General features: G+C 36.4%; 1 protein-coding gene and 1 long non-coding RNA gene across 9 annotated transcripts in view; one reads left to right on the forward strand and one right to left on the reverse strand.

The window, feature by feature from the left end:
* COL11A1 (collagen type XI alpha 1 chain) overlaps positions 1 to 12,440 on the forward strand; it is a 135,545-nt gene extending 123,105 nt beyond the window's left edge. For 4 of the 6 annotated variants that reach the window (XM_017827246.1, XM_017827248.1, XM_017827247.1 and 1 more), the window contains 10 exons: positions 2,309 to 2,362; positions 3,086 to 3,193; positions 3,789 to 3,842; positions 3,932 to 3,967; positions 4,071 to 4,124; positions 4,929 to 5,178; positions 7,265 to 7,377; positions 8,185 to 8,253; positions 8,926 to 9,159; positions 10,687 to 11,289. In XM_017827246.1, coding sequence (XP_017682735.1) covers positions 2,309 to 2,362; positions 3,086 to 3,193; positions 3,789 to 3,842; positions 3,932 to 3,967; positions 4,071 to 4,124; positions 4,929 to 5,178; positions 7,265 to 7,377; positions 8,185 to 8,253; positions 8,926 to 9,159; positions 10,687 to 10,833 — 1,119 coding nt within the window. In that variant the 3' untranslated portion in view covers positions 10,834 to 11,289. Of the gene's footprint in view, positions 1 to 2,308; positions 2,363 to 3,085; positions 3,194 to 3,788; positions 3,843 to 3,931; positions 3,968 to 4,070; positions 4,125 to 4,928; positions 5,179 to 7,264; positions 7,378 to 8,184; positions 8,254 to 8,925; positions 9,160 to 10,686 lie in introns of those variants that run through there. The other 2 variants (XM_017827245.1, XR_001876803.1) reach the window with 2 other exon arrangements.
* Positions 1 to 12,728, reverse strand: part of LOC108503342 — a 174,130-nt gene that overhangs the window by 11,993 nt on the left and 149,409 nt on the right. The window contains exon 8 of one of the 3 annotated variants that reach the window (XR_001876804.1): positions 4,205 to 4,880. The exons of 1 other annotated variant lie outside the window; for it this stretch is intronic. This is a non-coding gene — a long non-coding RNA (uncharacterized LOC108503342). Of the gene's footprint in view, positions 1 to 4,204; positions 4,881 to 12,333; positions 12,681 to 12,728 lie in introns of those variants that run through there. One more of the 3 variants, XR_001876807.1, reaches the window with a different exon arrangement.

Raw genomic sequence — 12,728 nt, forward strand, 5'->3', positions numbered from 1 at the left:
TTCAATTTAGTGAAAAGATCTCATATCCCTCACTCTCCAAAGTCACTGAGGTAGAGTTCACCTCTGTAATCAAAGCTGAGTCTCAAATTGGGAATAAAAAGCTTTGAAACAAAATATGGACTGTTAAGAGTTTGATGGAAAAAAATATACAAATGTTACCACATAATAAATAAAATCTGCTCTGTTATTTCAGCCAGAATATATTGGATTACTTTAGGAGAAGAGGGCAATAAGGGCCTATCCTCTACTACAAAAATGGTGTGGCTCTTAATGGGGAAAAGGAAAGCCGTGAGTAGGAAATGGGAAGGAAATCCTGTTCCTTCTCCTATGTGGACTTAGAGGATACAGGTCCTTAGGTAGCCTTAATACTGAAAGGTTTTACACTTAAGCTACACACCTGAAGTCAAAATCTTTCCAAGAGCATTCCTGCCTCTCCAGTGAGAACTCAGGATCTGAACATCAGCTACAAAATTTTCATATCAGACTTCTACAGTATATAAAAAGCGAACACCAAAAAAAAGAGTGGAATTTAAACTGAAATGCTGCATAAATCAAGACTTTTACCATAAAACTGTCTTTCACTTTCATGTGCACGCGTGAACGTGAGCAATTGCCTTTTCTTTCATTGACTGAGTAACTTCTATGGGTGAAAGTATTTGAATAGCTACTTACATTTCCGAAAACGTTCAAAACATGCAACCTCTTAACCTATAAGCAGAGAGTTTCAGAACATATATTTTTATGCCCCCCATACCATAAAGATTTTTTCCAATGAACAGTGATCTGGTACATAGATATATGCATTGATAACTTCTGTATATATAATTATAGATGATATTACAATGGCACCTACATTTAATTTCATTTTTCTCTGTCCTTTAGAAAACAATAATGAGCAAATAATGCAACGATGAAGCTTTACATTACATCTCTTTGTTGCCCTTTGTTTTAACATTCTAATTTTGTCTGAAGTCTCACAGATAACATATTGTTTATACATTCTCATATTGGGAACAATATGAGAAGCTGAAAGGAAAAGGATTCCTTGTGCATCTTCTCTCTAAAGAGTTTATGATGGGACCACCACCACACTTTTTAAATTTTGTGGTTAGCTTACAGATAAAATGCATGGGGTACAAGTCAGGGAACTGAAAACTGATCTCCTCACAATTCTGTGCTGAAATCTAAAAGCCAATGGACAATTATTCAGCAATAACAAGCATCCTTTTCCCACGTCAGTCACTAGAAGCCTCCAAATACATCATCAAAAGATCTCTCTTCCAATATTTGAGAGCTTAAATATTCAATTCAAATCTGAAGCTGAGTATATTAATGAACTATATACTCCCAAATGCACAGACTTCCTGTCAGCTCAACAAGAACTTTTTTCCAATACATTGCTGCAACTTAATTTTGGATTTTAAGAAAGTAAAGTTTATATGTAAAAGATGCTGAGGTTAGGTCTCCCTCCTTCCCCTCTCATCCTCTGCAGCAGATTGCTATCAGGAGAAGAATATGAAAGCTGATTTGCAGTAGAGCACAACACACTGCAGGTGAAAAGTCTGATTCTGTATTCCAAAAGCTTAAAAATTTCACATTTCTTTCATGAATTATGTATTTGCCTAGGCTTTTGCATCTGGTGATATCCTGAAGTGGAGATGGAAAGCATACGCAGTGAATAACATTTTGTACATGAAGTGTTATGGCACTGCTGAGACCGTGCCAGGTTGAAAAGGTCACTTATAACTGCCATCCATATCAGAATTTCACAGATGTCCACTGCCACCAGGAGACTTGCAGTGAGGAGAGACTGACTTAGTCTAGCAGCTCTACACCTAATGTATACATGTTCAGGGTGAGATTAATAGCCCCTGAGAAATTAATGTCTCTTGCATATGCACTGCTTGGCCTGAATTTTTCACCCCACTCTGTACAAATTACTCAAAACCAGTACTGCCATTCTTATAAACATCTGAAGATTTCACAAATCAAGAATTTAGTTGGCCCTCAGCTTCACAGATTTCTAATCATACAACCCTTTATAGATTTCTAGTTATAAAGAAATTTAAATACCACAGTAGCATCAATTTCCCTTTTTAAACATACATTTCAACTTTATTTTGGGCTATAAATCACATTCCATCAATCACTACCATCAACCTATGTACTCTGATTAAATAAGTACATAACTGTTACAAAGCACATAAATGCACTTTGTTTTGCACTGCCTTTAATAATATTTCAAGAAAACGTGATCTGTGCAGTATGTTAAAACTTATTTTAACATTACTTCCCTTGATTTATTTAGGGTCCACCTGGCTTGCCTGGACTGAAAGGAGATCCAGGTTCCAAAGGAGAGAAGGTATGCTTTAGCATTGTTTGTGCCTTGGTAATAGGAAGAAAAAGATTACTGCCTGTGTATTGACCATATGATCTGTCCTTGCAATGAAAATCCCAAAGATATTGATGTAAAGAGAACTGTCAGTTTTACAAGAACAAAGTAAGTAGAAATAACAAACACTGGAGATTTTTATTTTGAAACAACAAAATATATATATTTAAAAGCTATAGTACTTTCTTTTGAAATAATGTATTGAGACATCTGGGGTAGCATTTTCTAACAGAGTCACAAAAATTTATTGATTGCTTGTGAGTCAGAGAAAAACTGTAGAGAAAGGGATATGAACATGACTGTACTTTGTGAATTTCAGGGGGTTTTTATCTCCTTGGATCAGCTGTTTATACAGCTATATCACATGTGGAACAAATGTGCAACTCTATGATATGCTTATAGCATATAAATGTGAAAATTGGTATGAAATTTGTACCCATAGGTACAATTTTTCTGTATCAGTTTCACTAAGGACCATCTTGCACTTGGATCTAAATAAGCAGTCACAACTTGCAAATAAAGTTTAAAAGGCCATCTAACAACAACAAATATGCTTTTAGAATAATTAATTTTCAGGTTTATTGTTGTCAAGCAACAGTGATAACATGTGAAAGGTCTAATTTACGTGTCTGCAAAACACATTTATTCTAATGTATATTGAGTTTTAACTATATTTTCTTCAATCTTGTTTAGGGACATCCTGGTTTGATTGGCCTGATTGGACCTCCAGGAGAACAGGGTGAAAAGGGTGATAGGGGTCTTCCTGGCCCACAGGGATCTCCTGGAGCCAAGGGTGATGCAGTGAGTACAACACATTTGTGTTTCCATTCAAGTTCCATACAAGCAAGGAGCACATATTCCAGGCTTTCTTTTGAAAGACAAGGTTATTATAAACATTTAACACCTAGAGTCTCCTGCCAGAGGTTAAAACTTCCTTAGGCATTGTACAAACACAGTGAAATTAAACAGCTTAAAATGAGATTATAGAATGTTTGAGAAAATGGAAGGAAACACATACACCACATTATACACACATAACACAAGTTAGGGACAAGATAAAAATAGCAGCACCAATCTCATCATGTTTATTAACTGCATGACTCAAAGTAGCTTCCTTTCTCCTTGTTATTAAGACACTGTGTAAAAAGTGAGCTTTCCAAACCAGTTTGAAGAGGAACACAGTTGTGACTGCAGTGTAAGAACAACTACAAGCAACTCAACTGTCAGATAATATTTTAAATTTGCAAACTCTTTTGGCCCCTAGCAAATGGCCTAAATCAAAACTCATCTGAGTTGAACATTTAGTTGGACTACCTTTTTCATAGGTATGCATTTTTAATCCACTGCAGTATGTAGGATACTTTAGTTCTGTGCTTATTCTCTTATTCATTTTTAGGGAATTTCTGGTCCTGCTGGTCCACTTGGACCCCCTGGTCCTCCTGGTTTACCTGTAAGTAATTTCATCCAGTCCTCCTGCTCAAAACACTTCCACATTGTGTGCAATAAACTCCAACTATAGTTCTGTGTTCTTATCCGTAGGGTCCCCAGGGTCCAAAGGGTTCTAAAGGATCCAGCGTGAGTAATTCTCCTATTTTTTGTTCTTTTACTTAAGTTTTGTGTGTTGTTTTTAAACATTGTGTAGCATGGCCAACACTGCATTTCTTTCATTGCTTTATAGGGTCCTGCTGGTCAAAAGGGTGACAGTGGGTTACCTGGTCCACCTGGTCCCCCAGTAAGTAAGAATTCTTATCTTGGCATTACATTGACACAATCCCCCTGTTTTGACAAGGGTAAAACCCAGCATTTTTGAACTAAAATAACAATGATTGTTTGAAAATTAATTTTTCGAGAATCATTTTTCACAGATCCCCAGACACAGAAATACATGTCTGCACTGCAAAGTCCATTAGAAATGTGAAACAAACACCTCCCCAAATAAAACACCCAAAAACCCCCTATATGCCCCCTACAAACAAAAAACCCTCATGCAATAATTATTTAAGGTGTATATTGAAGCACAGAAAATAGAATGATACTACTTTCCCCTGGTGATATTCTTCTGTTTCCACTATTTTTCATATCATAATAATATAAAATGAAAAGAGTCCAAATCTGAATGAAGTGTTTCAATTTCTTGAAATTAAATATTGCTTCATAGACCCCAAGTGGAATTTTGAAGTTTTATCACAGGAAACATCCACAGTTTTCACAGACTATGTCTGTGCTCAAGGGAATTGTCAGGGATACAGAGGTAACTGCAAGTCAGTTCTACACACTTATGTGAGGGCAACACACTCTTCCCCAAACAGCAATGTAGTGAGAAGAGTTTAGAGCACAACGAGGGTTTGGCTTCTACAGTCTTTTTTTTTGCCAGTAAATCAAAACACACAGGTATAAATCTGAAGGAATTAAGCGAAATAAAGAAATAAACACATTGAAGAAAGCCTATTCAAGGCATCTCCAAGCCACATTCTGTGGTCTTCCTCAGCTGAAAAACAAACAGAAAAGATAATCAGATCTGTTGCTTTCTACTCAGGGCCCTCCGGGTGAGGTAATCCAGCCACTGCCAATCCAGTCACCCAAGAAGACAAGAAGATCTCCTGATTATATGTTATCTGATGCTGGGGACAATATTCTGGATTATTCTGATGGCATGGAAGAGATCTTTGGTTCACTGAATTCGCTGAAGCAAGACATTGAGCACATGAAGTACCCAATGGGCACTCAGAATAACCCTGCCCGAACCTGCAAAGACTTGCAACTCTGTCACCCAGACTTCCCAGATGGTATGTTAATATTGCATGGCAGAGGAGACAAGGCTGAGCTTATGGTCTGCCAAGATACTTTGGCAGAATAATTAATTACTGGGAGATGGGTAATACAGTTGCTCAACAAATACAGTCTCGTTGAATCCATTTTTACAGGTACAAAATTTTTAAAAATGTAAGAGATGTTCTTTTGGTAAAAGCCAAAATTCTTGAAACACATAACCTGATCTGGTTTTAGGGTTAAAACTTTTTAAATAAAAAACAGTTGTTTTTTTGAAAGGTGGGCCTTACATTTCCAGGACAATCCAAGCAGGAGTGTGATGAAAGACTGATACTGTTTAGATCAGTGGAAAGTAAAATCACAAATGTCAGCATGCTGGGACAGCTAATTGCTTCTTTTAAAATTAATGGTAATTATTTTAGTAGCTGTATACTTTAGCTTAGCATAATAATATAAAACAGCATTGGTATCATAGGAGATTTATTATCAATTATAACTCTCAAAAATTTTACTATTCTTTTACCTTTAGAAACAATAATTTGTTCTACTGCACCACCATTGTTTGTTCTATATCAGTCAGCAAAGGTTCTTTGATACTGCTTAATACTACCAAGTACTAGCATGATAAAATGCAAAGTAGTATGAACAAGACACAATGTTCTGAAGAACTATCTTGATTTTATTATGCTTTGTTCTTTTCTTCTTTTTTTTTATAACTGAGTTTACCCCTCTGAAAAGGTTTAAATGAAAGCCAGCCTTCACAGAATTTTCATCCTTTCATATATTTTTCAATTGCAATAGATATTTTTCCCAGTTCAAAACAATATTTTTCTGTTTTTAAATGGAAGGAAAAATGGATTTTGACAGTTTAATAATATTTTATTTCTTTCGTTCAAGATAGATAAGAACAGATGGTTGCCTTGAGGAGTAGTTAAGCAGTGTATGTGCTATATGAAAAGTACATATTTTACAATTCAGTACCCTCCATAATAGGGAATGGTTTTTATAGAACACAATCACCTTCTTCATTTACCAGTATTTGCTTCTTATTTGGAGCCTTCATATAAAAGTAATCTTATTTTGGTTAAAATAAAAGCAAATGTATTCATTAAAATACAAAATTCTCCAGGGACAAGACTTACAGATAGGAAGGACTGTTTTCAATAAATACAGCCTAAATCAACAGAATTTTTAAATCCCATAAATATTTTGTCTATATTCTATATTCAGAAGACAGAACTGATGAAAGGATTTGTCATTTCTCTTTGAAACCTCTACTATTTGTTTGAAACGGGATTAGACCTGTAGAGTCAGAAAATCAATGGCTGTCCTGCTTAGGAAATATCTGGAGATAAGAACCCACAACACAGAAATCATCATTATAATTAGAATATTAGATTTTAAAAAGCAGTGACTTTTAATGGACCTTGGATGGACTGCACTCTCTTTCATGCCCAGCCTTCACTAGTTTCACTAGCACTGCATCTTCATAACCCAGGAGTGAAAAGGTCTTTGTGTGAGGTAAATCTCTCTCAGTGGAAGCTTTAGGTACTTGTGCCAGCTACAACCCCACCAATCCCCAAAAGGGGCACACACCTTTTTATGCAGATAACTATGCAAATGACTCCAGATTTTGCTCTCTGACCTAACCCATAGCTTATTTCTGCCTAAGGCTGCCTCTGCTCTGTTTTGGAGAGTACTCTCACCACATGCACAAATTATCCTTCTAGCTGAAATACTGAAATGGCCAGATTTTTGAGACTTGCAATATATGTTCCACATATACTGTCATTCCTCCTCTAGTCCAAGGTGTCTGTCTGCAGTTCCTTTCAAACCTCAGCAGTCTGCTGCAACAGAACCACAGTTTGAAGTCAAACTAGACAAAAACAAGAGAACCCAGATAAAAACAAACTTTGATCCTGGTGTTGTCTTTCATAAATGACAACAGCAACAGATCATAAGGCAGAAAAGAAAAGGTTGCTTTCTTATTAGGATAAAATAACTTTGCTACACAGTTTGGAGAACCATTAGGTAGCAGTAAAGCCTAGTTTATCCAAATACCAATACTACTATATAAGGCAAATATTTTGTCATTTGTTTTAGGGGAATATTGGATTGATCCTAACCAGGGCTGTTCTGGAGACTCCTTCAAAGTATACTGCAATTTCACAGCAGGTGGGGAAACTTGCATCTACCCAGATAAGAAATCTGAAGGAGTAAGTACCAATCTGTGCTTTCAGGTGGCTGTTGACAGATCCTACTGTGCTGTTGCAATTTTAAACTAAACAGGATAATTACACTGTCACATTTTCATATATCTGTCTTTCTAATTACATTTTTAAATTTGCATACCTCTGAATGGAGTGGTAAAATGGTACATAGAGTTAACAAATACCATTTTCAGTCTTAGACAGGGAATCTATGCACCTGCTTGCTAATATTTCACTGCCTTTCAGAATGCAACACAGCTGAGCAGCCAGTTACTCAACATAATCTAGCATTTGTCACCTAAAAGCAAAACTCTTACTGTGTTTCTCTTGTGGGTTCATTTATAGCTATTCATTTATGCCTATGCAAAGTAGATGTAAAACACTATGTATTAACACTGTCCTTACTCACTGTTACAGACTATATCAGAGGGGGCAGAAGGTATAGAGGAAGGCTTTCTAAAAGCTTGCCTAAATGAGATCTATCAGCAGAAGCAGGGAAAACTCTAATTTAGACTCTCTTCACAACAACAATTCATACCACCAGTTTACCTGAATCTTAACAGATTATAATGGTCTCCCTTAGTTAGAACTAACTCTCTTTATAAGCTATCGCCTTGAGTTCCTGGCAAAGTCACTAGTTTGAAGGCATTCTATACAAGAAAAACATCCTATTTTAGAGCTTTAAAGTGACTGAGATTTCAGAAAGAACCATTGTTTATTATCTGGTGTGAAATTTGTCCCAAGTAATATAAAACCTTCATATCTGTTAATATATGTTTTAAATAATTCTGTCTCTGCTGTTTGATTGCACAGGTTAGAATTTCATCATGGCCAAAGGAGAATCCAGGATCTTGGTTTAGTGAATTCAAGCGAGGCAAACTTGTAAGTTGTCACTGCAACATAACTGTATTCACAAATCAGGTGCACATTATCAGCGATCAGCAGATCCCAAGGAATTTTATAAATATTTAGATAATGAAAAGACCCCCAGCCTTTTTGCCCTAAATATTACAGCAGTTATGTGGCCTCTTACCACTGGACAACAGAAGCCTGCTTTGTGTTGTCCCACGGTGATCCCAGTGGTCACCTGCACACCTGATGGTGAGGATCTGCCTTCTGGCAGACCACACATCACCACTGAACCTTAGGAAAGCAGCTGGAGCACAGATCTGCCACCCCAGTGCAGTAACTGGAAATATACTGAGTATGAAAAGATGAGGCTGCAGGCTGACATGACTTTATGATTAACTAAAAACAGATTTCCAAAGAGATTCTACTGTTTTACACTATAAGATAGGAGTAATTATCTGTCTTTCCAAATGGAATGAAGCTAAAATATGTGGTTCCTCGTCCTAAATATATTGCTACATTATGAAAATCTATTTACTGAGTCATAGTTGTACTGACCTTTAAAACTCCATAAAATGTTATATGTTAGTTAATTTTTTTTTTAAGAACAGCTATGTGGTTCTTTTTTGTCAACAATAATTTTAGTTCGCATTGTAACAAAAAAAAAAAAAGATAAATATTCATCTAACTTCTTGTATTTTCCAGCTCTCCTATTTGGATGTTGAAGGCAATTCCATTAATATGGTCCAAATGACATTCCTTAAACTACTGAGTGCCTCTGCCAGACAAAATTTCACTTATAACTGTCACCAGTCTGTAGCTTGGCATGACGCCCCGTCTGACAGCTATGACAAAGCACTGAGGTTCTTAGGATCGAACGATGAAGAAATGTCTTACGACAACAATCCTTACATCAAAGCTCTTCACGACGGCTGTGCAGTAAGTACACGCTCAAAGAGCCTTTACAAAACCAACCTGTCATTTAAAGTAGAAATCAGACAAATCTATTTTTCATAGCTTTCTTCTGAGAAAAGCTTTCTAAACACTTTACTTTTCATATACTGACTTTTAGTAGGTTTTTAACTACAGTACACTAGTCCCATATTTAAATTTCACATACGTACCAAAAAGAAATAACCATAAGCCAAGCTACAGAAATGGAACAAACCTGGAATGGCCATCAAGGCATATGCAAACAGAATATTTAGTGAATACAGAAAAACATGTATTAAATAAGCCATATGTATGTACCCAAACATAGTAAATTATTTTAATAGTTTGATATGTGACTTTATATTTCCTTTCCTCATTTTGTGTAGTCAAAACCAGGTGAAGTTTGTGGATTTTACTTTTCAAAATCCTCCTTTAGCTTTGCTAAAATTCCCAGAGGTGTCCAAACATGCATCAGCTCTCTGATCACCTCTCCATCAGGGTCTCTGTGGGCAATACAACTGTTACCACTTTTCAGAAACAGAATGATTTGTACTCAACACTTTGAAACAAAGACATCAAAAGAGCAAGTGACAGTTGAAGCCTCATTAATTATTTTGGGGTTTGATATGGGAGCATTTTGAAGGCAGTTTCTGAGAAGTCAGTGATACAGAATTAGAGACCTGAAAGTGCCACCTGGCTCTCAGACAGAGATGCAGCTCAGGAAGTGCAGAGTCTCTGCTCAGCAGTGAGAGTCTACTACAAAACTGCTTCATGTCAGCCTTTCTATATGCTTTGTATTTTTATTTCACTTTTGTTATCCACAGTGGGTGAATGCAGAGCTCCTGAGAGAGCTGAACGTTGTAACTCTGTAAACCCTCAGATCTGTCAACTTGGATGCTTATCTGAACTCCAGGACTCTGGCACAGCTGAAGGGTCTCAGCAAATACAAGAGACCATGTAAAGGAAGTGCAGTTCTGATAACTAACATGATGACTTGGCTGCATGACATATAGAGGAGCTAGAGAGCTTTCTTTGGGCAGCAAGGATGTGCCTTCAAAGCTGGCTTCTAAGTCCATCAGTTGGCAGTCCTGTCAGACTACTACTTTCTTTCCTGTCCAAACAGCTGCTGTAATATTTTGTGAGACAGTTACACTCTTTCTCTTTCAGAACTAATTAATGATTTTTTCACAAGGAAGATGTGCACTGCTATGGGAATATTATTAGTTATTAAATAGTACAGACATGAACTGAGAATTCTTTAAGAAAGATGAAATGTCTTAGATTAGTTTTCATTTATAGGTCTATTTTAGTAAGTCAAAAAACTACTGCCTATTCTCCTTCTAAAATCAAAACATTCTAAAAATCATAAGACAATTTATAAACATAATAAACTTTAGAGTTTGCAATATCTGCTGCCTGACGGGGCAAAAACTTACAAATTCTCCACTTCAGAGATAACCTGTGAAGATCTCCAGCACATGCTCACTGCTCTGATCTATAACCATTTGCTTTTTTTTGCTTCTCTTTTAACAGTCAAGAAAGGGCTATGCAAAGACAGTGATTGAAATCAACACGCCCAAAATAGACCAAGTGCCCATAGTTGATGTGATGATCAATGACTTTGGTGATCAGAACCAGAAGTTTGGATTTGAGGTCGGTCCTGTCTGCTTCCTTGGTTAAGCTTAAGACAAAATCAGATCAACAAAAATGTTGCACTTTGGTGCTACCAACCCACTTCATGCCACATGCAAGTTTTGAATAAGGATGGCATAGAAAATGTGTCTTGCTGTGTATGTATGTCTTATCTAGAAAGTAATCATTGCCCTTGTAGGGCCAGAATCACATGACTTAAACTTATTTTGCAAAGATGCTGTGGCACAGACAGACAACATAGGGCTCACTTCAGGAACAACCCCTTTGGATTCCTCTGGTGCTGTAAAAAACGAACAACATGGTGCTCCTTCCATTACAACAAAGAGGTGTTAAGAAAGTATTTAATAAACTGTAATTATTCTATGTACAGTACTATACTGTTATTTCTCTGTCCATTTCCAAAACTTGCATGTGTCTCTGAATTGCATCTGGCTGTTATTTTACATTTACAAAACTACATGGTCAATACTGTGTATGTATTCTGAAAAAATAAAACTGTAATTGCTGGTGAAGCCAATTCCATTTCTGATTAATAATAAAAATCCCTTTGTATATATTGTTGTTGAAAAGCTTTGTTATTTGAAGTTGCCAGTAAACTTAAGGTGGCAAAACTGGAAGATCTTGAGCAGCACACTCAAACAACTCTTTTCTGCTGATATCACTCTGTGACAATGAATTTTGATAATGAAAGCACCTTCAAAGGTGCTGTGTTCCATGGTGCTATACCTCAGACTTCTTATTTTCTTTTCTAATTCCATAATTTCATAAGATAACTGTATATACCTAAAAGAAACAAGTTTATATTTTTGGGTGGGGAAAATATGTAAGAAAAAAACAAACTTCTGTGTAAGAGAACTGTTAAAAAAATCTGTGTGAAATAAATTAGTCATATAGGTTTCCTTTGTTGTTTTTTTTTTTTTTAATCTCATCTAGATTTGTTTCCATTGTGCTTATTTGGTCTGCATAAATATAAAAACTGAATTCTAAACAGTTATTTATGGAGTTTTGCAGTGTTTACTTAGATGTTTATGTAAGCAATGGATGTTTGCTTCCTGAACTGGATACTAAAAGTTCCACAGAATGGTCCTATACAATATTTGCCCGTCCCATTAATATGAATGATTTTTCTTCCTGTTATTCCACCTGAAGGCCAGGGATGCAATATGTCTAGGTCATGTGATTCTACACAGTTGCTAAGCAACATACGAGGGACTGCTTCCTACAGAGCTGTCTTTGACCCAAACCCTTACGATTCGCTATTCAAAGCTCACCAAAAACACAGGTTGGTTTGGCCTTCCCTCTGAACATTTTATTCAGGTAGTTGGAAGTAGAAATTACATTTTAGCTTTACAACACAAATCCTTTTGTAATTATTTTTCATAATATATGTAAGACTTGAAAAGAAATGTTTGTTTCTATTTCTTATAAATTGTTAAATTAAATAGTACTAGTTTCTGCTGGCTCGTTTCCAACTGGTATTTTCTTATGCACGTTTATACATGTAAAAGTGAGATTTCAAAAGTCAACTTCTTGCTGTTCATATTTTCTTTTATTTTTGAACCAAAGTTTGTAACTGTCACCTCAAAGAGGAAAATACAAATTTTATTAATAAAATCAAGTCTTGTCTATCTGGATTGGTCATTCTCTTATTTCAGTGTCCAGAACTCACCCACAGTCATTAGTGTAACTTCATTCTGCTTCCAGACCATCCAGGCTCTAAAGAAAAGTAATCTTACTACATGTCCTGGCAAGCACTGGGCAACAGCACTGGGAGGAGAAGTGTCAACAGTGAAGCGGCTGGTCTGGCCATGTTACTGTGCAGCAGGGCTGATAAGTTCACATCTGGCTTGTATGGAGTTGTAGCTCCAGCAGTCCTCATAATACTATCAAACATGAGAGAGGAGCCTGATATTCCATCTCCA

This window comes from Lepidothrix coronata, unplaced genomic scaffold, assembly GCF_001604755.1.
Source record: "Lepidothrix coronata isolate B3197 unplaced genomic scaffold, Lepidothrix_coronata-1.0 Scaffold136, whole genome shotgun sequence".
NCBI classification, from domain to species: Eukaryota; Metazoa; Chordata; class Aves; order Passeriformes; family Pipridae; genus Lepidothrix; species Lepidothrix coronata.